Consider the following 25,019-nt stretch of genomic DNA (forward strand, 5'->3'; position numbering starts at 1 on the left):
AAAAAAAAAAAAAACAGTGTTAATATGTGTGGATGATGTTGTTTTAAACATGTTACCTGGTCTAGTGTACCTAAATCCAGGTTCTTTCTCTGAGACTACAGAAATGTTGATAAACAGTGTTAGAGTTTGAAAGTTCAATGGGTATTTACTTGGTTCTAGACACACCTGAAATGATAAATAGACGAAATGTTCCCTGTCGCTAAAGGACAACAACATATGAGACCAAGTCCTGCTTACATTCCTATTGTGCGCTACAGATTGTAGCCAGATTTAGCCCACTTACAGTTATGCACCATTTCGGCATGGTTGGTAGTCTTTAACTTCACATGGACTTATCCTCAAAAATTCTTTTTTTTTTTTCTTTTCAATAATTTCAGAACCAAAGTATCTTGAATTACCAATAGAGAAGAACCACAAAACCAAACAGTACATGACCCAAGCCAACCCCACATACATTAATCACCCGTTTCAAGTAATTAATCTCCCTCTCTCCTATACCATATCATTATGCCCCGGATAATAATTACCCTACTTCTCTCCACTTGCAATAATCCTAAACAAAGTTAACGAAAATGGAACCATTATATTATACAAAGTGATTAAACCCCACCTCAGCTAACTAAAATCGCAATACATCAGACAGTAGAAAAGCAAAAGAAGACATGTCATTGCATAGTGTATATACATTGATGAAAAGGACCAACTTACTCAACTGTGGAGAACTTGCACCAGAGGATCTCCTTTTGATCTCCACAGGAAACAAAACGCTGTGCAGAGACTATGATGAGAGAAGAGGATCCGAGGTTCCTCTCAGCGCAATTAACCAATTCTCAACCCTGACACATAAAACTAACAGGCTCAAGTCTAGTTACTTTCTTGCAGCTGACATGATCGCTCCGATCCCAAACTCCTCTCATCTCAACTATCTTCTTTTTATTTCTTATATTTTTTTTTTCTTTTCAATGTAAGTAGTAAATCCAACCCACTTTCACCCCAAAATAAAAGTTGCGAAAACTAAGCCTAAAGAACCAGAACATGCCCTTAATTAAACGAGGGAGAGAGATTTCATATATATATATAGCTTGAAAACGATGCTTCATCTTTCTAGATCAGAGAAGTGACCGAAGGACCAAAGTTAGGTTGATCACTCCACGCACTCAAACTGGTTGCAGTGTTCCAATAAAGCGAATTAGGATCAGACAAGCCCACATGCTCCATCTGGTTTTGACAAGCACCGCCACCACCATTGTTATTGTTGTTACTATTACTCCACTCCAACTCCAACCTGTTTGGTCCTTCAGCTTTCACTTCTTTTGAGCTAATATTATTACTCCCTTCCATTTGCAACCCTTGTAGCGGTGCCAAACCCTGGAAACCGTTGCCACCATGATCACCCTTCACCCCAGCAGCACCGATAAACTTCTGTTGCAGGAGAGTGGAACTCAGCAAGGAAGCCATAACAGGAGTGGTGGGTGCACAAGTGGAGGAGGAAGAAGAACCAAAGATGGAATTATAAGCAGAAAGAAAGTTGTTAGTATTGGAAGTAGTAGTGGTAGTAGTAGCACTAAACCCATTATCACTGGGTTGGCTTGAGATAACGTTAACCCCGGATGAAAAACCTAACCCAAGGGCATTCAGCTGAGAGTGAAGATTAAACCTTGGGAAAGGAACATCCATGACATCACAAACGTTAGTATTGGGTAGGCCATAAAACAAAGGGTTTACACTGACATGGTTTGCGGTTGAAGTAGAAGGGATGTGGGGCAGTGAAGGAGGATTTGAATTGGAGGTAGGAGTGGAGGAAGAAGGAGGAGAGGCGTCACCGTTTGGACGTTTGATACGCTTGTTTTTCCTGCAGCCACCACCAACGGGAACGTTTCTGAGAGTTCCACCTCTGGTCCAGTATCGCTTGCAGGCTTTGCAGAAGTGCCTGGGCTGTGACAAACTGTAGTTGTTGTAGTAGCAGAACTTGGTGTTTGAAGAGTCGCAGCGAGGGCACTTGAGGGCTTGTTGCTGCTGGTGAAGAAGATCTTGGGTTGGTTTTTCCATGACTCTTCCCATAGAGGCCTTGCGATCATCTATCTGAGATGAGATGCAAGAGAAGAGAAGAGAAGATAACAGATAGATAGATAGATAGAAAGAGAAAGAAAGATGAAAGAGAAAGTGTTTTAAGTTGGAATTCTAGGGTAAAATAACAACACAGTGGAGATATTCTCTTCCAAAAGGAAAGCAACAAAATTGGGGTGGACATGTATTTGTCTAATAATTAAGAGAGAGACGTGAAGCTGTGTCCATTTGTTAGACGCTGTTGGAAGGGTGACTGCTACCATTTTCTCACACTTGTTCAACAATTTTTTCTTCTTCTGTGAGGGTTAATTATCTAACATGATGTGGTGAACGTGGTTGACTATTAATTAATTTCTGACCCCTTGGAATGATATAATATATATGTTAATTCAAACCCAGTAGTGTATAGTTAGTTTCACGTGATGGGTTTGGTTTAAAATCGAATTTTGATGAGTATTAGTATAATGGAATGGGAAGAATGACAAGGAATATAAAAAAAAGAACATTCGAAATCCAAGAAGAGGACACAGAGGTAAAGCAGAATTGGGAGATGGATCTTGAGTGGTTCAAGAAAGAAAAAAAAAATGACACATATATTCCCTTGTTACATTCCCTTGTGCAGACAGAATGATAGGATCATATAGATAACCCCATCGAGGGAATCCCTAAGAGCTCAACACCCAAAGCGTCTCTACTGTATCAGCAAATCCCACTTCCATTTTTGCTCCAATATTAATCACTATATTCTAATTTATTACTTCCAATATTCTTAACTTTAACTAAAATATCACATTTGCATGAATATTTAAAGGCAAAATACGTAGTAAAGTAAATGAAAAAAGATAATATATATATATATATATGGTATGAAAGGAGTGAGAACAATAAATCTGGGCGAGGGGCTAAAAGCTCCAAATGAAAAGGACAAAAAGACAGCATGTGGTTATTTACATATCAAGACTCGAAATTGAAGACCATGCTTTGCAAACTGCAATGCTTGTTCTTTCTTCTCACGTTCATATTGACTGTTGGACTTTTTTTTCTTCTTATTTTAATTTTGAATGAAACGTTAATAGATTGTGAGTGTGTGAGATGGAGGCATGGAAGCTTGTAAATGTGCAGAAGCATGTGGTATGCAGCTAAGATTGGAGGGAAAAAAGAATAAAAGAAAGATAAAGGTAGAGATAATGTGAATGAACAGATTTTGTAGTTCTCCGAGGGATCTTCCTCCTCCCTTTCCCTACTCATCATTCTTCTCCATCACTTCACTCTACCTTAAATCTTCTCTTTTCCTCACAATTACCCTATCAAATTATATTATTATAATATATTGGAATCAAATTATATTATTACAATGCTAATAATATAATGCTAATGTAATTTATTATATAAAAATCCTTCTTAATTAGCTACCATTATGTTCCCTAATTGAGATTAGTCACTATGTCTATGGCCTACGGGTATGATTTAAGCGATACTATTTTCATGTGAGTAAAGTATAATTTAGCCCACTTGATCAGTGGTTACCATGAATAGAGAATGAAAGATATCAGTGTTAGAGTTTTAATCAATTGCTTAAGGTCAGGTTTTAAAAAATAACAATATAATATGTTGCAGTCGGTATCAATGTCGAAAGCAAGTGGGGCCGTGGTGGTTTTAAGAGTAATCTTATAACTTTTATAATATATATTTTCTTATTAATATTTTCTAAATAATATTATTAATTCTTACAAATGATAAGATATGACAATAACCTTATTATCATAAAGACTTCAAAGTATTATTTAATTCTTATAAAATGATAAGATTTATTTTTTTAGTTTTCGTCAAAAAATTTTCAATTTTGGTCCTTTAAGATTGAGAATCGTTATTTATTGATTTTCTCTATTATGTATTAGATAACTATTTTGAATGTAACATGGTAGTATTAAGAAGTTCTTAAGATCTAAAAAGTAAATACTATTAATCCATCACAAAATGAATTGTAATCATATGACTAAAAAATTGATTAAATTTTTTTGAAGAATAAAAAAATATTTTAAATGAAAATTTTAAAATTTGGTTTTAAATTTAGAGAGATAAAAAAAAAGCATTTTTCATAGAAACAAAAACGACAAAAAAACATATTTAAACTTACAATAATTATAATAATCAATTGATGATATTTTTCTCCCAAACATGTATTAAGAAAAAATATTATAAATATATAACTTAAGTTCAATTTATATAAAAAATTCACGTCGTCACTTTTAATATACAATTTTATAGATTTTTTTGTTACATAATATTTAATTTAGTCGTTTATAATCATGTTAGACTTATACTTACATTTAAATTATTTTCAAAATAATCAATCATAAAAAAGAATCACATATACTTATGCATAATAATTCCACAGTTTAAGTAATAAAAATTATTTTTAGCTGGTTGACAATATTGAAATTAAATGTTTATGTTTATATAATACATTCGATAAATACAGTGTACATAAAATATAAATACAAAAATAATATAATAAAACGTAAAGAAACTGTGGTATAATTGTTTACGTAAATAACCTTTCTTTATATTTTTCAGAGAATAATGATGTGTAGACTTATCTAATATCTAAAAACCTCGTTAACACCTATTACAATATGAGTTTTATATTTTTATGTGTGCAGTATTACCTATTACCTAAACAGTCATTCTTTCTGTATTGTTGTTTAAATGATGTTAACAATGTTAAATATTAAGATGACATAAAAGAATTGTTTAACGGAAAAAGCTTTTTAATAATTTTTTTAACAATTTTTTTACAATTATTTACATAATTTGTAATTGATCTGTTTAAGATGTATAGACTAATAAAATAATTACCCATAATTTATCATAAAAAATATTAAAAAAAGTTGTTAACTATCATAGGTTTTATAAAAATATGTTTTAAAAGAAGTAATATGATATTAACAATCATTTTTAACAATATTTTTATAATAGATTATGTATCACTATTTTATTAATGTGTATATTTAAAACGTATCAATCACGAATCGCCATATATTTTGGTTGAAATAAGAGAAAGAGATAGATGTGAAGGTGGGTCCTGATGTCTAAGAGAGCATGAGCAGAAAGAGAGAAGGCATGAAAGAAACCCAACGCGCACGTTAAAGCAAGGCCTCAAACCACAGAGAAGACGTTTTGGGGGACCAAACCATCAAATCCAACACATGAAAAGAAATTTTAACACAATTTTTTAGTTATTACAAAAGAAATTTGTCTGGAATTGTTTAATTGAACACTTGGTGAGAATTTAGAAAAGTAATTTGAGTGAGAAAGGAAGAACAACAGAAAATTCCAAGAAGGAAGTGGTCATACACGGTCTTTTAACAACAGAATCTACCATTTAAATCAAATTAATACTTATCTCTTGGACCATTGCTTATGGAACTTTCAAGTAACTTCAATCCTGTGGGTCCTTCAGAATGTTTGGAACTACTATTTTAGTATTTTCCTCTTTCCCTTCCAATTATGCTATCTATACTTTACCATTCTTCTTCTTTCATAATACTATCCAATAATTGCTTTCTTCCCATTCAAATATAACTTTCATATTCCACCTAATCAAAATGCTTAGGGATTCTTACCTTCCTAATTATCTGCTTTCATTTCTTTTATCTCCAGCTATCTTCAGCTTCCTATGAGCTTTGCTTTCCATATTTTAGGAAAGTGTCTCAAAGTTGGTCCACAACACTTCAATTTCAAGGTTTCATAGAAAACCAACCACTTTTCATTATGCTTTCTATTCTAACCCTATCCAAATTCAATCAATCATCATGTTTAATTAGTTTATTCTTCTATCTCTTACACAAAATTAAGTACTTAATCACATTTTTTTTCTAAATGATTCTTTAATCAAATTTAACCTTTCTTACTTATTTATTAGTATCTATCTTTACTGTTAAGAAGTAGACTTAAGTCTAAGTTAACTTTACTAAATCGGTTTGTATGGTTATAGACTTTAACCATAGTTTTGATATCATGTTAAGAAGTGAACTTTAAGTCTAATTTAATTCTACAAAACTAACTTGTAAAGTCATATTTGTATCCACTTAAATATTATAGATTTACTTCATCTCCGATCATTAATTTGAAACATTTACAATAAATTATTGAATAGTCTTATGCATCTTACTTTTTTTTTTTTTATAATTATTAAAATTCATATAAAACTATTTTTCCAATCTCCATTGACATTGACCATGTATCCTACCAAAACACAGAATCCATTTAAGAAAAAAAGAAGCAAAGATTGGATACAAACTATTAGGTATTGTTTTAAAACCTATTAAATATGGTTTAGTCTCTAAATTTGAATATAAAATTAAAATACATTTTGTTCTAAATTTTTATATAATTTAATCAACTTTATAAATAATAGATATAGTTTTTTTTTTAATTTAATTTCATGAAAATTTTTAATATATGAAATAGTATTTCAGATTAAACGTTTAACGTGTTTCCGTGTAATCTTAAAACATTGTTTAATACCAAAAAAAATTAATACCATTATATTAAAAGAACTATATATTTGTTTATTTTTTTAAATTAAAATTAAAATATATCAAAATTTAAAATTAAAATAAATTTATTCTAAATATAAATTTGTTTACTAAATAACATTATAAAACAGAAAAAAAAAACATTATAAAACTAAAAAATTGCGTCAAAAGAATATAATTTATTTTGTGTTTTGGTTGAGATTTGATTCTTTCTCTTGCAAATGAAACAGTAGGGATTGACTTCTTAGTCACCCACCAGGCCACCAACTTCTATATTTAATACAAGAAATTGTAGTGCAGGTTAATATAAAACATATATGACTTGATTGTTTTCTTACAAATTTGTGCTCTATAATATTTATTTACATTAGCAACAATAATTAGTTGTTCTTAGTTTAATAAACATGAAAGCTGTCACTTGATGACAATGATAGTGGAAAACAAAATCTCTCATTAGAATAATATAGTTTTATATTTATATAGGGTAAACATTTGGGTCCATAATGGAACCTAAATTTATATCATCCATCATTTGTTTTATCTTAATTTTGTTTTCAAATTCTTTTTCTTCTAAACTTCTATGCTTGGTAGAAGAAATGATTTACCCATCACATTAATAAAATTTACATGAATATATTTATTAAGTCGAGAACTTCGACAATTCAACAAGTAAACCAAACATAAAATTCAAACAAATGAAAGAGTAAAATAATTTTATTTACTACAATGTAATCGCATAATATAAAATTTAAAATAAAAACACAATAAATTTATTCTGATTTAACAAATATTCAACAAAGATATTATTACTTAACATATCTTATAAATAAAATGATAAATAGTACAACTTTTAGCTAAAATTGTAAATTTTTTCAACAAAAACAATAAACTCATGCAATTTTTACAGGGATAATTATAAATATTTTTATGTAATTTTGTTACAACTCAAAATTCTAACTTCCATCGATTGTTTCCGTCTTCTACCACTCGACATCGCTCAGTTTCATCTTTTATCGTTTGACACTGTTCGGCTTCGCCTTCCACTGCTCAGCATCGCTCGATTCCTTCTTTCACCACTCGGTACTGCTCAGTTCCGCCTTCCATTGCTCGGCATCGCTCGGTTCTGCCTTCCACTGTTTGGCTATCTGATCTCAATCTTAACTACCACTGCTTCACTATTCAATTGCTTATTACTTTCTGTTATTCTCCTTTCTATGTTTATATATATATATATGTATGTATGTATGCATTAGCTCGTATCTTTTTGTAACAATTCTTACACATACATTTTACTCAATAATACACATTGCAAGTTTCACTTTATATTCTTCTTCTCTGACATCTGTTTCGATGAGTCATCTTAATACTTCTATTCATGGGTCTGGGTATAAGGGTTCTGTAATGATCACTATTGGACTACCTCTTTGATGGTATCAGAGCTCTTCCTTTGAAGAGCTCTGCTGCACGCATCATACTCTGGTTTCTACTTCTTCTTCTTTTGCTTTCTTGAGGATCTTTCTTTTTCTTTATTTTACTCTTTCACCATGGATGATGAACACAATCAACCTTCAAGCCTTTTGTATCTTCACCCCGGTGAGAGCCTAGCCACCTCCTTGGTCTCGCCCCTTCTTGATTCAACCAATTATCAAGCGTGGAGCAAATCCATGGTGACTGCATTGACTGCCAAGAACAAATCCCAATTCATCGATGGAATTACTGCAAAACCACCCTGTGAAGATCCCTTCACAATGCCTGGAAAAGATGCAACAACATGGTGGTTTCTGTTGTAGAAAAGCTGACAGAATCACGAAAAAAATTCCTAAGATGTGGAGAGTCACTGTCCTTAAGGACTTATCCGCGGTGTATTGTGCAAGTCCTCTAGGATACAACAGGAACCTCTCAAAAATTTCTGAGGATCTCAAAACTAGCAAGGATCTCTTAAAGAGAGAATAAAATAACCCAGATAACTTTGAGAGATGAAGAAAAGAGAAAGAATGAGATTAAATGAAGAGAGAATGAGAGAGGAGAGAATGAGAGAACTGATGATTTTGGAGTAAATAGAGTGCTCTATTTATAGAGCTCATGGATCAGGCCCATGATAAAAAAATCCAAAATATCTTTTAGAAAAAATAATATTTTAATAAATATTAACGTTGAAACACGAACGTTGGCAACGACATAATCTCCAAATTGAACGTTGTGCACGGAGCTTACGGGAAAAGATTTGCAATCCCTAGCTTTACGGTTTGACCAAGTAAAAAACGTTTTCTCTGATAAGCTTTTGAAATATATATATTAAAATAATAACAATCCCCCACATATTGCAAAAGATAAGAAACAACCATTGAAAGAAAGAAAAGAAGAAAAATCCTGGGTTTTATAAGATGTAATGCATCAGAGCTGGTATAGCACGTTATATGGACCAATCTTAGATTAAGAAACTTAACACACAGTATAGTTGGTATAGCAAGCTATATGAACCAAAGATACTTGAGTGTGTTAGAGGTTTATCAATCATAGTACACCCCCACAATCCTTGTTGTTATCGTTGTGATGCGCTTACTAAGCCATTCGCATGTCCGGTATTCATGAATGCTCTAGAGATCACGCCAAGATGTCGCGCAAGCGGCCCCACTTGACACTCATATAGGTGATTCCATCAAGTGTATGCTGCAAATCATACATCACCCATAAGGGATATGAAAATCATTAAAAACTTTGATTAATTACAAAGTTTAACCTCTCAACAATGCAGTCTTTAGCACTACCACACACACCATAGGAATGGACATATTTGATTTAAAATCAAATTAGTGCTATCAGAACTAACAAGTGACTCGTTTTTACCCATACGAACCTTAATCATGGGATCTCCAATCACAAAGGTTGGGTTACCATCACTTGTTTGTTTTCCACTGCCTTAAGTCCTATTCCCCTCGATGTTTCTAAAATCATATTTCTTCCCAAGGGTTTTGTTAGAGGATCTGTTAGATTCCGTTTTGACTTCACATACTGAATGGAAATAGTTCTACTCTTTAGCAACTACTTCACCAAATTATGTCTCAATTGTATATGTCTATCCTTTCCATTGTAATTCTTGTTTTTAGCTATAGTTATTGTCGATTGATAATCACAATGTATAGACACCGATGGGGTTGGTTTCATTCCTAGTAGAATGTTTGCTAAGAATTTTTTCAACCACTCAGCCTCACTACCAGCCATCTCAAGAGCAACAAACTCAGATTCCATTGTAGATCTTGCAATAATTGTTTGTTTGGCTGATCTCCATGTAATCGCACAACCCCCAAGTGTGAATACATAACCACTAGTGGATTTTGTCTCATCTGAATAAGAGATCCAGTTAGCATCACTGCACCCTTTTAGGACAAAAGGAAATCCACTATATTCAATGGCATAATCCATTGAACCTCTTAAGTATCTCATGAGTCTGGAAAATGCATCCCAATGTTCTTGATTTGGACATTGAGTATACTACCTACTGCATAAGCAATATCAAGTCTAGAAAAGCTCATCAAGTGTAGTAAGCTCCCAATTATCTGGGCATACTGAGCTGAGATAACGATTCTCCTCTATTTTTCATTAATTTAGAGTTAACATCATAAGGGGTAATCACAGGTTTGAAATCATAATACCCAAACTTCTTAAGAAGTTTCTCAATGTGTTGTTCTTGGGATAGTAAAATACTATCTCCCTTCCTTATAATTCTAATACCTAAAATTACATTGGTTTCACCCACGTCTTTCATTTCAAAATTCGATCCTAGAAATAGTTTAGTTCGAGCAACAATTTCATTGCATTTACCAAAGATTAACATGTCATCCACATACAAACATATAATGACACAATCACTATTTTCAAATTTAGAGTACACACATTTATCAGCATCATTAGGTGAAAAACCATCACATACAATACATTATTTAGTTTTTCATGCCACTGTTTTGGTGCTTGTTTCAATCCATACAAAGATTTTAAAAGTTTACATACCTTATTCTCTTGACCAGGTACAACACACCTTTCAAGTTGAGTCGTATAAATTTCCTCCTCTAAATCACCATTCAAAAAGGAAATTTTAACATCCATTTGGTGTATCACTAGCTTATGGATTGCTACTAAGGCTAACAATACTCGAATAGAGGAAATCCTAGTCACAAGGGCAAAAGTATCAAAGTAATCTATGTTGGGTTTTTGAGTAAAACCTTTTGCTACTAATCTTGCCTTATACTTCTCTATAGATCCATCAGGATGATATTTTTTCTTAAAGATCCACTTACAACCAATGGGTTTTGCTCTTGCTCCTTTAGGAAAATCTAATAAGGTCCAAGTATTATTTTTTTGAATTGATTCAATTTCAGTCTTAATGGCTTTATCCCACTGTTTTGCATTAGGAGCACTAATGGCTTCTGCAAAGCTATTTGGGTCATTATCAACTAGATAATTATAAAAATCATTACCAAATGAAGTTTCCTTCCTATGTCTTTTACTTCTTCTTAATTCTTCACACAAGGCATGACTATTATTATTTTCTATAGGTTGAGACATCTCACTAACCTTTAAAGGAAAAACATGTTCAAAGAACTCAGTATTTTTCGTCTCCATTATAGAATTTACTTCAAGTATATCACTTTTAAGAACTAGAAACCTATAGGCAACACTATGTTCAACATAGCCTAAGAACATGCAATCAGAGGTTTTAGAGCCTATTTTCCTTTTCTTAGGATCAGGTAACATCACCTTAGCTAGGCACCCCCGCACTCTTAGATATTTAAGATTAGGTTGATAGTCTCTCCACAACTCATACGGAGTTTTACCAGTTTTCTTATGAGGTACTCTATTTTGTAAAAAACACGCAATAAGCAAGGCTTCTCCCTAAGGGTTATCAGGTGCACTAGAGCTAATAAGCATCGCATTCATCATCTCCTTAAGTGTTTTATTATTTCTCTCAGCTACTTCATTAGACTCGGGTGAATATGATGGGGTTACTTCATGGATGATCCTTTTTTTAACACAATATTCATTAAACAGTACATATTCACAACCTTTATCTGATCTAATCCTCTTAATTTTCTTATTTAATTGATTTTCTACTTCAGTTTTATAGGTTAAAAACACATCAAAGGCTTCATCTTTATGTTTGATTAAGTAAACCTTGGTGTATCTAGAATAATCATCTATGAAGGTCACAAAATAATTTTTACCTCCTCTAGACATAGTTTGTTTCAAATCAACTAGATCAGTATGAATTAGACCTAACAATTCAGTTTGGCGTTCTACAGAAAAACAAGTTTTCTTTATTATTTTAGATTCTACACATATATCACATTTACTACCTTGTTTATCATGCATATTAATCAATCCTAGTCATTGTAATTTGATAACATAAGAAGAATTCAAATGTCCTAATCTAGCATGCCATAAATCATACTAGTCAACAATATAAGAAGAAGAAGACGATTCATTAATGTTTTCAGAAATGTTAAGTACAAAGAGACCTTGATCACAATATCCCTTCCCCACAAAACATTATTTTTTGTCATAATGATCTTGTCAGACTCAAAAGACACTTTAACCCCCACTTTTCCCAGTAGTGCCACAGAGATTAAATTAACTTTGATTGATGGCACATGTAGCACATCCCTCAAGGCCAAAGTCTTTCTAGATGTGAGTTTGAGAAGAACTTTCCCTTTTCCCAAAGCAGGAGTGGTCCTGGAATCACCGAGTTAGACGTGTTTTCCTCCATCCCCTACACTAGTGTAAGAGGTAAAGGCACTTCTGTTTGCACAGATATGCCTGGTAGCACTAGATTCTACCACCCACTTGCTCACATTGGTCACCAGATTTACTTGAGAAATGACCGCATCAATAATATCATCTCCTTCAACTATATTGGCCCTAGGAGGATTATCGTATCTTACTCTATGTCTGCACTACGGTGCATGATGGCCCGACTTCCCACATACGAAGCAATTTCCTTTCTTCTTAAAGGTGGGGTTAGATCTGTTGGGACTAGATTTTCGAAAATAATTTTTCTTATTGTGATCAGGTTTATGTTCGTACCTTTTTGGAGCAGGTCTGTCTTCTACCATGTTTGCTTTTGCAGATAAAGTTTTAGTCCTTACAGTAGCACTTTCTTTCCCGTTGGTATCTTCAACAATTATGTGAGTGATCAACACTGAAAGTGACATTTGCTTGTGTCTATGTTTCAGTTGTTGCTTGTAATCAGTCCAAGAAGGCGACAATTTCTCGATCAGAAGTTGAGACAAATTCATCTGGTAGAAGAATGTTCTCCACTTTGATATCTTCGAGTAGGTTGTGGTACTCATTGATTTGTGACTTTATATCCTTGTCTTCAACCATTTCCTTATTTGCATGAACCTAATATTCAACTTGTTTTGGATTTGGAAGGAGACTGGAGTCAGGTTTTGAAGATGAAAGAGCAAAGGCGACTTCGTACATGTCTAACAGGGTTGACACAAGTTCTTGCCAGCGTCGAAAATTCTGACCAGAGAAGACTTCAATTTTTGATACATCTGGGAATGGTTTGGCAAAGATCGTCTGAGTTCCGGAAACGATATTCTGATTCTTTGAGATTGAGTTGTTGTTGTTGTCAGCCATAAGTCCTTAAGATTGTTGTAGAAAAGCTAAAAGAATCACGAACAAAATTTCCTACGGTGTGTAGAGTTACTGTCCTTAAGGACTTATCCGCAGTGTATTGCACAAGCCCCCAAGGATACAATAGGAACCTCTCAGAATTTCTGAGGATCTCAGAACTAGCAAGGATCTCTTAAAGAGAGAATAAAATAACCCAAAATAACTTTGAGAGATGAAGAAAAAAGAAAGAATGAGATTAAATGAAGAGAGAATGAGAGAGGAGAGAATGAAAGAATTGATGGATCAGGCCCATGATCCAAAAATCTAAAATATCTTTTAGAAAAATAATATTTTAATAAATATTAACGTTGAAACACGAACGTTGGCAACAACATAATCTCTAAATTGAACGTTGTGCATGGAGCTTGCGGGAAAAGATTTGCAATCCCTAGCTTTACAGTTTGACCAAGTAAAAAATGTTTTCTTTAATAAGCTTTTGCAATATATATATATATATATATATATATATATATATATATATATATATATATATATTAAATATATTAAAATAATAATAATTTCTTAGTTGGTTCACTCGGTGTCACCAAAAATCAGACACAACATTCTTTGAATGGAAGACGCCCAAACAATCTGGAAAGATCTCAAATCAATATTCTTCCAAGAAGATTTGTTGCGCATCTCAGAGTTGCAAAGAGATGTCTCTTCCTTGAAGCAAGGAACATCCACCGTCAATGAATTTTACACTAAATTGCGCATCATATGGGATGAGTTGGAAAATTTTCGTCATAATCCAACTTGCACCTGTGACGTCCAATGTTCCTGCAAAATGCTTTCAACAATCTCACAAAGGAAACATGAAGACCGGACATTGCAATTTCTTCGTGTGTTGAATGAGCAATATGGTAATATCCAATTCCATGTACTCTTACTGAACCCTATATTCCATTTCCAAGATTTTTTCCTATGTTATACAATAGGAAAGACAATTAATGAATAATAATTTTTTAAATAGTCTTGGACTCAAAACTATCAATGCAACTAGACACTAATATTTGTTCTTTTTGTGGCAAAAATGGCCACAATGACGTGGAGTGTTTAAAAAAACATGGGTTTCCTGCAAAATCCCTTGCAAACAAGAAATCTTACTCTCATGGGTGTTTCTACTTAGGTTTCTTATACTCAAATATCTAATGCGAGATTAATACAGTTTTCCACTTCATTCTAAACATTATAGATTATTGTTATCGATGTTTTCTTTCTATTTTTAACCGTTTACTTATTGAAGAATATACGATATAGTTTCCTCTGTGTTGGGGTTTGATTTTTCTGGGTAGAATCCTCAAGATAATGGTTTATAAATGCTTATTTTGGCTTTTAGGTTGTGAAGAGGACAATTAAACTGATGTTGCATCGAAGGTAACCAACAGTTTCTAATGTATTGTGAGTCTTTTCCTCGTATTGAGGGAAGCAATAGTGTATGAATATCAGATAGTGGAGGTGCGTGGGAGAGGCCCAATTTTAACGGTCCAGTTTAAATAATGTATCTTCTAAAGTCTCTTTTTAATTAATGGATCAACTTTATACATGACCATCTATTTTGAGGAAGAAGTAAATCTCACTGCTTTCTCCCATTTTGTTACGTATGATAAGGACTTCGAAAAACCATTGTTGTTAGTGTGTTGATTAAAGTTTATAACCTTGCAAGCAAACATGAAATCCTTTTATGGTAGATATTCAAATAACTATTTTTGGTACGTTTTAATACTTACACTTACAATTTTTTAATTAATATTCCTAATGAATCACATATTAATAATTAATAAGTAATAAATTATTTTCTTAAAAGAGTAATTCTTAATTTTCTTTAAAAGAGAAAACAAAAAGGCATGGTGTGAGTTTAATTCTTTTATTTCTCTCGTACTAAATATGATAATGTAGGCATGTCTTACAAAAAAATATGATATACAAATAACTTTTTGAAAACTTTTCAAATAGAAAAATAAAAAAAAACTATCTGGGTTTACTAATGTCACGTGAATTGTTCTTTGATATTTTGTTTATTCTTTTCTTTGAATGAAATAGACTTATTATATGTTTTTATTTTTCTAATGAATTCCATCTCATTTGCTAAAAACACTTCATATCTTCCCAATAAATTCAGTAGATACATTTTCTTTTTATAAAAGTAATTTTTTAAACCTTTAAAGCATGAGAAATACTACCTTGGTTAATTAATGCAAAGTAAATTGTTCTTTCACTAATATTTTGTTGATTTTTTTTCTCTCTATAATGTATTCATTATATTAATTCATTCTAACGACATACTAACGTCAAATTCAAATTAATAAAGATTTCCTCTATCAGACATAAATAAAATTTTATAACTGGAAAATTTGTCTTTGTAACCTACCATTTTTTAAAATAAACACGAAGTTTAGTTGACTAGTTTCTATCATAAACAAGTATTCAATTCAACAACATAGTAATGCGAACTTTTGAATGTATTTTGACTTGCAAAATGAAACTGTTTTATATTTGTGATGAATTAATAAATTATGCGATTTCCAGTTTTTCATCTGCATATATTGGTTCATTTCAAAATGTTATTTAAACTTAAAACTTTAATTTAGACTGACCTGTAAGATTTGTCGGTGCAAAACCAATACAGAAAATACAAAACCTTGTATTCGTGTAGTTAACATTTAGCATTTGCTTCTTCATATTCTTAGCTTGCTAATCAATTCCATGTTATTAATGAGTTAAAGACAATTGTATTATTCCAATATTTAGCAAATATATTTTCCATTATTTATGAAAATGAGTATGTTGCACTAAGTAGAGTAGTTAAGATGCAAAGAAGGGACCAAAATTAAAATCAGTCATAAATAGGCTGGTTATCCTACATGAACACAGTGGAAGGAAGGAAAATAGTTATAACGATGGTAACTAAGTGTGGCATTGTGCATAGAGAGCTAGGTCTAGCTGGTTTAACATTAAATATCAGACAGAGAATAATAACTATAGAAAGATAATTATGAGAAATATATAAATGGGCTGTTTATTTATTTAGGAGGTTTGTTAGTTATTACATAATAATATATAACAATTATGTTTTAATGGTAGAAATTTTATGGTTTAAATATGAAAAGTCAATATGTAAGTTTTTAACTTGTAAGTGTTTACTTATCACACAATGTGGCAAAATAAGTAGTAATACATAGGAATAAATTTAGATTATTGTAAGTGAATGTCATTATGCTAACAAATTGGTATTAGAGATTGAGAACCTGATTATCTGAGTGAAAAAAAGCTAAAGAAAGCTTGAGTGTTTAAGGAAGAAAGAGTGAGATGACTAACCTTGCAAACAATGTGTTCCTGTTGATAAAGAAAGTCGACTATGATAACTAGAGTGTGCAGATAAAAACTCTTCTTGGATCCCAAGATGTGTGGGATGTAGTTGAGAATGGATACAAAGAGACAACAAAAAATGAAGAACAAATAGTTTCCCAAGTTGTTACATTGAGAAAAACGCGAGTGAAAGACAAATCAACTTTGTACATTTTGTACCGAGCGGTAGATGAGTTCAGCTTTGAGAAGATAACAAATGCTACATCTTTAAGAGAAGCGTGAGAGATCTTGGAGAAGGTATACAAAGGAGATGAATGAGTTAAGCAAGTCCAACTTTTTGAAATCTTAAGAGTGGAGGAGATAGAACAAGTAGATGACTAAATAACTCAGGTGGAGGCTGTGACAAATCAACTCAGTAGAAATGGAGAGTTGTTGCATGCTAGCCAAGTTTGGGAGAAGATTTTGAGGTTGATGACAAAAGATTTCAAGAATATACTTTGCGCCATTGAAGAATCTAAGGACTTGTCATTAATCTCGATTGAAGAGCTTGTTGGGTCCTTGGGGTGCACGAGCAACGGAGAAGGAAGAACTAAGAGCCAGTTGATCAAGCACTTCAAGCAAAGCTTGACTTGGAGGGAGGAACATGGAACACTCAAGGTTGAGGTCCTGGTGGAAGAGGCTGAGAAGACCGAGGATGAGGAAGTCGAGGCCGAGAAACCGGTATGCAAAATTGGCATGACCGAGGACAAGGGAGATGTTGAGGAGGTCGATCAAGTAAGTCAGGAGTTGAGTGCTTTAAATGTGGCAAGCACGACCACTACGACCACTATGCAAATGATTGTAAATCTGTAAAATGTTATAACTGTGGTAAGGTTAATCACATTGCAAAGTACTACCAAACTAAGAGAAAGAAGGAGACAAATTTTCTTACTAAAGAAACTGGTGAAGAAATAGGATTTCAATGATGTTAAGGAGCTCAAACACTGAGCTACCGAACATGAGACTGAATATCGAATTGAATCTAAGTTGTATGATGTTGTGGAGATTGAAAGCCAAATTGTGTTTGAACAAGAGATTAAATGCCAAGCTTAGTTCGAGCTATTCAAACAAATTGGTTTGGTATCTTGATACAGGAGCGAGTTGTGTTGTTAACAATACAAGACAACCGAGTAGCATGATGGACAGGACCACCCTGATAGGTTAATGGTGTATTTGGATAGAGTGATATGCATATGGAGAGCTCAAAGAAGCATATGAAATGTTGATTGGGAATTCGAGCCATATGCTAGCCACCAATATGGAGAAAATCTCAACGAATGGAAAAGTTGAAGACGAAGATGTAGAGAGGAACATAATTATTGAGAAGTCGGTCATGGCCAACAAAAGTCGAGCATGGTTAATAAGAAGTCAGCCAAGATAAAAAGCAAATGGACTAAGATTATTGAGAAGTTAGTCAAAACAAAGGAGAAGTTAACCAAGATAAAAAACAAGATGACCACAATAAAAAAACAAGTTAGCCATTAAAAGATTGAATAACCCAATTATTAATAAAATAAACAAGTTCAATGTGAGATAATGTACATAAAAAAGTCAGAATGCAAAAAAAAGACAAAAACATTTAAGTTTACAGGAAAATTTTGTTAAAATAAATTTAAATGAAATAAAATTAAACAAATTATTTATTTATTTAGGAGATTTGTCAATTTTAAAATTCTTAATAGTCAATATTTTAATATAATAGTTATTGGACAATAATAAATAATAATTAAATGTTAATGATAAAAAAATACATATATGAATTTATAAATTGTAAGAATGAAGTTACCTCCATATAATAACATCATATAATAACAAGTAGTAACAGAGAAGAAATTTATATTATTACATGTGAGGTAATAGGATTGTGCATAGAGAGGTAGGTGTAGCTGGTATAATTAAATATGAGAGTGATAATTATAAGAAATATATTTGTTTTTACATGTCACAGGTTGAATAAAATGATGATGACTAACACCACACCTGCGCTAAATTTGATCGGAAGAAACTATAATAAATCCAAAAGCATCCAATAGTTGAGTTCTACTTCTAGACATTCGTACGTAACACGTGGAGTAAGCATATAGGGCCAAACCAAAGCGCTTTAAATCAATTCACCAATCACAGTATTTCATTACAATAATGCAAATGAAAGATAAATCAACCACACTTTCCTCTCAACGAGAGAACCAGTGAAGGACTGTCATCATTGACCCAAAAAGAAAAAAAAAGGACTAACGTAACAGAGATAGAAAGAGAGATAATTCAACCAACACTTCTGCTGCTACCTACTAATCAGTTTATTAATTACCTTCTTTGGTAACCAGATCAGAAATATTTTGTCCACATTCAGCAAAACACTCTTTAATACATCCACACTTCAATTTTTATATACAGTGACGTTTTCGTTTGCTTTATTTATTGTCTCCAACATGTATGATTGGACCCTACAATGACTGATATGATTATTATTATTATTATTATTATTTTCACTGATATTGAGAAATTTTTTCCACATATGACAGCAAGAGGAGCCGCCTAGAAACAATGTCACAAAGTTTGAAAGACCTCAAAAAGTTTTCCGTTAAAAAATATGGAGTTCTCCTGTAAGGGGAAGGTGGTTTACTTCAATTTTTACTTCTCCTTGATAACTTTAGAAAAGTATGAAGTTTATGAGAGTAAGGAAATGTATTGCTGTCTTTTGCCATTGATTTTCTTTCTTAGATTCTTTAGTGGTTGATGGTGAGAGGTATAGCCACCATGGAAGGAAATTAATGAGTGTTCAATGGGGGGCGATGTGAGGACTTGGACGATTGTGAACCACTAGTCCATTTCACAAAGCACGTGTTTTTTTTCTCCAAAAAGAATCAGCGTCGCTCAATGACTTAGCTATCGATATCTTTTCAAAATTCTTGTGTAAGAAAAGTCCAAGGTAAATTAAGAAGAGTGAAGAACAAGGGTTTGTTTTGTCTGTATTCCTGGCTAGGTTTTCTTCAATCGTACATACTACATACCTAAGCCTTATCTACTTTTTGTTTCCGACCTTTTACTGTTACCCCTAGTTGTCAACAGAAAAATGGAGACCAAAACCGAGACCCTATGTGGTCCTCACCAATTTCTCTCATATCCTATTTACCCTTCTGGTTTTTACTATTTATATCAAATATTTATGGTCATGTCTTCCATATGTAACTCCTGAGTCTTATTTTTTTTTTTTCTCACAACTTTCTTCTGGATCTCTGAGGAATTTATGGACGCAAGCAGGTCTGAGGGAAAGAGAGTCTTGAGGTACAGCGAGGAGGAGGAAGATGAAGAAGAAGAAGAAGAGGAAGAGGTTGAGACGGTTTTTGGAGAAGATGGAAGGAGGAATAAGAGAGTAATGAGAGATCTCTATGGAAAGAAAGGGTCCAAAGCTGGAGGCTCAATGCCACCTTCTTGTCAGGTCGATAACTGTGATGCTGATCTAAGTGAAGCTAAGCAATATCACAGAAGACACAAGGTCTGTGAGTACCATGCCAAGGTTCATTCCGTACACATGGCAGGGCTGCAACAAAGGTTTTGCCAACAATGTAGCAGGTCCTGAAACCCTAATCTCTTTGAAGCAAAATGAATTTTGTGAATCTGATTATGCTTTTATATTTATTGTCTGCATATCTTTTATTCAAACTTAATCTTAGCTGTGAACTGCCAGAGGGAAAAATGGTTTGATTAGAATTTTGTTAGTTATATCTATATATTTTCAAGCAGCCCTAGTTAGTTTGAGGAAGGGAGAAAACCCTTCAATTTCAATATGGGGCATGATTGGAGGGGAAATGAAACATGTGCTTCGGCTTTGTGTTGTTGAGTCTTTTGCCAAGTCTCACTCTCTGCTTCTTTTGTTTCTTCCTTCAATTATTTACCAAACTTGCCTGTAATAAACAGTTCCTTTGTATTGCTGTGTTTTCAAGAAAGATTTAGCGACTCAAAAAATGGAAAAAAAAACAGAAACTTGGCCATAGAGGATTCTCCACATTACCCTGATTATAGAATGTAAAATTTTATAACATTATAGAAAAGTTAAAAACCAAGGACGAAATTAATATGCTCAATGGAGTCAAAACATTTTTCTCTCGGAACAGCTATTTATATTCATCAATATATATCTTAACTAGATATTTGATTTTTTTTCTTCTTCTGAATGATGTTTACCAATACAATAGCATTGATCCAGCTTTTACTTTTGATAAGTTTTAGATTTGGAATCACCGTTTTGAACTTAAAGGTTGACAAAACTCATTGGGTTTTATTGGTTAATTTTAACAGTGGCATATTGTTGACAATCTTGATGCATGAGATAGGGTAACACCCATTTTATCAAAACAAGAGTTGTTCTTCAGTTTTGATGCATTGATAGTATAGTTACACTAACCCTCTTGTAGATGATAGGGAGTATTTGATCCTGTCCTGCATGGTGTAAAGTAAATCAATGAAGAACATGTATTGTTCTAGATTGCAGCAACTAACTTTTCTTGAAAAATTCTGTTTTTCAGATTCCATGAGCTGTCTGAATTTGATGAATCAAAAAGGAGTTGTAGAACACGTCTGGTTGGTCATAACGAGAGGCGACGCAAAAATGCAGTTGACTATCGTGGAGAGTAATTTCTTCGTTGTAACGATGAACATTAATAGCCTTGAGGCAAGCATATGTGATTGAAATAAAATTTCCCGTTGAGATCTTGAAACTCAAATCATTGCTGCTGGCCTCTAAGCATGCCCTCTATCTTCTGTCAATATTTTCATATGCTACGATTGTTGCTGTTGTAAGTTACAAAACTATGGATGATTAATGACATCAAGTTTTACTATATTTTGGCTTGAGAAAAATGGAATGCAGGGATTTTAATTGAGGTCCATGTGTTTGGTTGAAAAATAATAGTTGAGGAGATTTTAGTTCCTGCAATACGGACAAATTTGGAGGAGAGGAAAATATCTTAGTTATGTCAGCGAAAGAGAGATAATGATACAAACGAATCCTTTTTTTCAAACATATTTATTATTCACGTCATATTTATTTTTATATCTATTTTCTTATCACATTATACATCATATTTTTTATTTCATTAATTTTTCAGTAGGTAACTGTACAAATATAATTACCGTCCAGCTCAGTTTTATCTATATTGATTTCATTTTAGGATAATTTAGCACAGAACATATTTGAGGTATATCAAAAGTTAGATGTTGGCTGCCAATATTATGTTTCGTCTATTGAGATTATGTGTTGTTTAGTGAGAATATACGTATCATTTACCATCGCTGATGAACTACTCGGTTATAAGTTGATCTATCCAACTACATTTTAGACAACCAAAACTAATAATATACTACTTTGTAACTTAGGAGGATCTAGATCAAACAACATGTTTATGAGGTAACTAGGTCACTAGGTCACCCAGGTGCATATAAGTAAGGGTCTACAAATGTCATAATTATCATATAAATAATATTATCATTGAGGTAAATAGTTTTCTTCATTATTACATCATTAATTGTTATCTGATGTACTCGACTAACTTGTGCCGCCAACCTTGCTAGTCTTGGTTAAACAACTCTCATATTTGTATGTTTCCTACCTTATCAAGCTTCAAATGAGTATAAGTAACTTAGATTTTTATTTTTTTTTTTGTAACAGTAATTGATGAGATTGTACAAAAGCAAGGTTATTCTCAACTACATATACGTCGATCTAAATATACAAGTTATAAGAGACAATAACAAGAGACGACTACTAAACAGAGGCAACTTTCAGCCTCCTCGCTTCATTTCCTGTGTAGCCTAACAAGTATTCACTACTCACATTTAGTCAAACCTTACATCCATCATTCAAACCTCTTTGTCACTATGCTCCTTGAGGTTGAGGAGCTACTATACATCAGAACTATGTATCTCCGACCAAAACTATGTGCCACCTACCAGAGCTAATGGTGAACTACTCGACCACAAGCCGACATGTCTAACTACTTCTACCCAGCCATAAGCCAACCTATATGACCACCACTAGCCGACCATAAGCCAATTCGTCCAACTACCTTTGGGGATACCTTAGCTAATGACGTACTACTCTGTAACATTGCAAAATTTGGATTAAACAATTGGCTGATGAAGTAAAATCCAAACTAGATCTCCCTTCTAAAATGATCTTTCCCGAACTCGAGTGTTATAGTGTCGTCACGCTCTCTACTTAGTTGCCACTTCTCTTATGTGGGCTTATTCTCGGACCTTGTGTGTAAGGTCTAGCTTGACTTGAGGTTTTCTTTATTGTTCATTTCGTCAAAATGTTGTCGAGATTAGGAAGTTTTGTTGAGCTCTACTAGTATCATGACATCAATTCTATAAGTTAGTCGGAAGGGTGTTTCCTTATTATGGGTGCAATGGTAACCCCACAAAATGGTCAGTATCTCCTCAACTCATAGACCTTTAGCTCTCCCTAATTGTAGTGATGACCACATGGTCATCTTGATTTGGTCATCTATGTAGAAGTCCTCATCAAAGAAAGTTAAAAAAGGTAAGTTTCATGGTGGAAACTAGCTAACTAAGTTGATACTCCTATGGTATCTCTTTTGTGTTGCCTAGAAGCTTCACCCTCTGACAAAACCTCCAGCGAAGGTGTGAAGGCTTCGCCTTGCTTAAGCGATGTTAGGTTGAGTATAGACTATCTGGCTCCAAATTACTGGTTATGTGGAAGGTGGAGTGAGTTGTTAGGCTTGGATGAGCTCAGATCTTAGTATCTGAAGGACCAAATTAGATTGGTCCAACTATCCTCATCCTTTCCCTATGAAGCTGCCACATCATGTGCCTCAACCTTGTCCTTCATGTCCTCTCTGTCGACTATCTCTTCCCTATTTAATGAATTGGGCTAAGCTGCCAGAGCGAATCAACTCTTCGGTGAGATCACTTAGATGTCGGCACTCTTATGTGGTGTGTCCTATGTTATGGTGGTATAAACACTTTCTTCTAGGGTCAATGTTTAGGGGAGGTTGGCATGGTTTTGGGAGTTGAATGAGCTCTAGGTTGCATGCTTCCTCAGTATGGTATTCGTGGTAGCATTCGGGGGAGTGTATTGGTTGTACTGAGGTGTAGTATGGTCGCTAGCATTATTCTTTTTGTTCTTTCCTCTTGTTGGGATATTGGGCTTTTTCGCCCTCTTTAGTTTGTTCTCTTTAATGACCATGTACTTGATACTATTTCTCTTAGGTCGTCCATGTTATCCGACCTTTTTATGAAAAGGGAATTAGAGAAAGGTCTAGTTGGAGACCACAAATCAAGAAATGCTTGATCATAGATGGAGTGGGATATGAGGTCGTGGTTGTTGCAGCGATGAACCCCTCCATGAAATGTTTGAGGGTCTCACTTTCCCCTTGCTCTATGCATTTTAAGGCGGTCGATATGGCAGACATTGTTTTGTGATTCGTGAACCAAGCTTTGAACATGACACTTAACATGTCAAAAGAGTCCATTGAGTACGAAGATAGCGTATAATATCAGTTCAAAGCCAGGTTGTCTAAGGTAGTAGGAAACAAACTGCATAAAACTTTTTTATCCTAGGTGTGAATACTGACCTAGATTAAATAAACTTTTAGATGGGTAGTTGAGTCAATTATTCTGATGTACTTGCGGATGTTATTAAGAATCCCCTTTGGGATCTTGCCTTGGGCTACCTCTGTTGTTAAAGGATAAAAATTCCCAATGTTAGGTGAACATGAGAACTCAATCCTATCTTGAAAATTTTGAAGATGTATATGAGAAGGCTGATGTTCTTCCTAATTTACTCGTTTGTCGGGATGTCCGTTAGAATTTAGAGACTTTACTAACTCCTCATCTTGGTTGGGGTTACAATGTTTTCGCTTGTTGTGATCTTGCTTCAAGTGGTGGGATCGACCTCGAGTCTCCCTAGCTTTACATCGAGTTAACTTATTCTAATCTCTTGAGGATTTGTGCCAAACTGATTGACCACGACTCTCACAGGAATCTTGCCAAGATTGTGGATAACACTTTTCTTGGGAATTATGCATGTCTCCCTTTTCAAGGTTTTCCTAGCATGCAAAGGTCCAACCCTTTTCATGATGTCCTCATTGTAGTGACTCCTTGCTGATCGACAGAGTGTAATGATTGTACTATTGGTGGAGGGATCCTTTGTCGAGGACGAGGAGAGGACTTCTCGTTTTTTAGGCCGATCAACTTTTGGTTCAGTGCTTGAAGGTCTGCCTGATGTTGATTGTGTAGGGCTTCAAACTTGGAGTCGCATCGTTTGCATTACTCCTCGTTTTGCTACATTAGCGTATATATTTGCTTTTAAAGGACCGCCTCTACTTGGACTCCATTTAGTGAGATAGTTGGACTTAAGTGCGAGTGGTG

General features: G+C 33.7%; 2 protein-coding genes across 2 annotated transcripts; one reads left to right on the plus strand and one right to left on the minus strand.

Moving 5' to 3' along the window:
- Positions 1 to 371: 371 nt before the first annotated feature.
- Positions 372 to 2,286, minus strand: LOC106765426 (dof zinc finger protein DOF3.1). Its single transcript, XM_014650042.2, has one exon. The coding sequence runs from the start codon at positions 2,059 to 2,061 to the stop codon at positions 1,105 to 1,107; it is 957 nt and encodes a 318-aa protein (XP_014505528.1). The 5' UTR covers positions 2,062 to 2,286; the 3' UTR covers positions 372 to 1,104.
- Positions 2,287 to 19,256: 16,970 nt separating this feature from the next.
- Positions 19,257 to 21,406, plus strand: LOC106767995 (squamosa promoter-binding protein 1). Its single transcript, XM_014652960.2, has 2 exons — positions 19,257 to 20,201; positions 21,155 to 21,406. The coding sequence occupies exons 1-2, from the start codon at positions 19,876 to 19,878 to the stop codon at positions 21,261 to 21,263; spliced, it is 435 nt and encodes a 144-aa protein (XP_014508446.1). The 5' UTR covers positions 19,257 to 19,875; the 3' UTR covers positions 21,264 to 21,406.
- The last annotated feature ends 3,613 nt before the right edge of the window (positions 21,407 to 25,019 follow it).

This window comes from Vigna radiata, chromosome 7, assembly GCF_000741045.1.
Source record: "Vigna radiata var. radiata cultivar VC1973A chromosome 7, Vradiata_ver6, whole genome shotgun sequence".
NCBI classification, from domain to species: domain Eukaryota; kingdom Viridiplantae; phylum Streptophyta; class Magnoliopsida; order Fabales; family Fabaceae; genus Vigna; species Vigna radiata.

Coding starts and splice junctions, on each gene's coding strand:
- LOC106767995 (XM_014652960.2), top strand. CDS start 19,876: ATGGACGCAAGCAGGTCTGAGGGAAAGAGAGTCTTGAGGTACAGCGAG. Junction 20,202..21,154: donor TTTTGCCAACAATGTAGCAG/GTCCTGAAACCC, acceptor TCTGTTTTTCAG/ATTCCATGAGCTGTCTGAAT.
- LOC106765426 (XM_014650042.2), bottom strand. CDS start 2,061: ATGGGAAGAGTCATGGAAAAACCAACCCAAGATCTTCTTCACCAGCAG.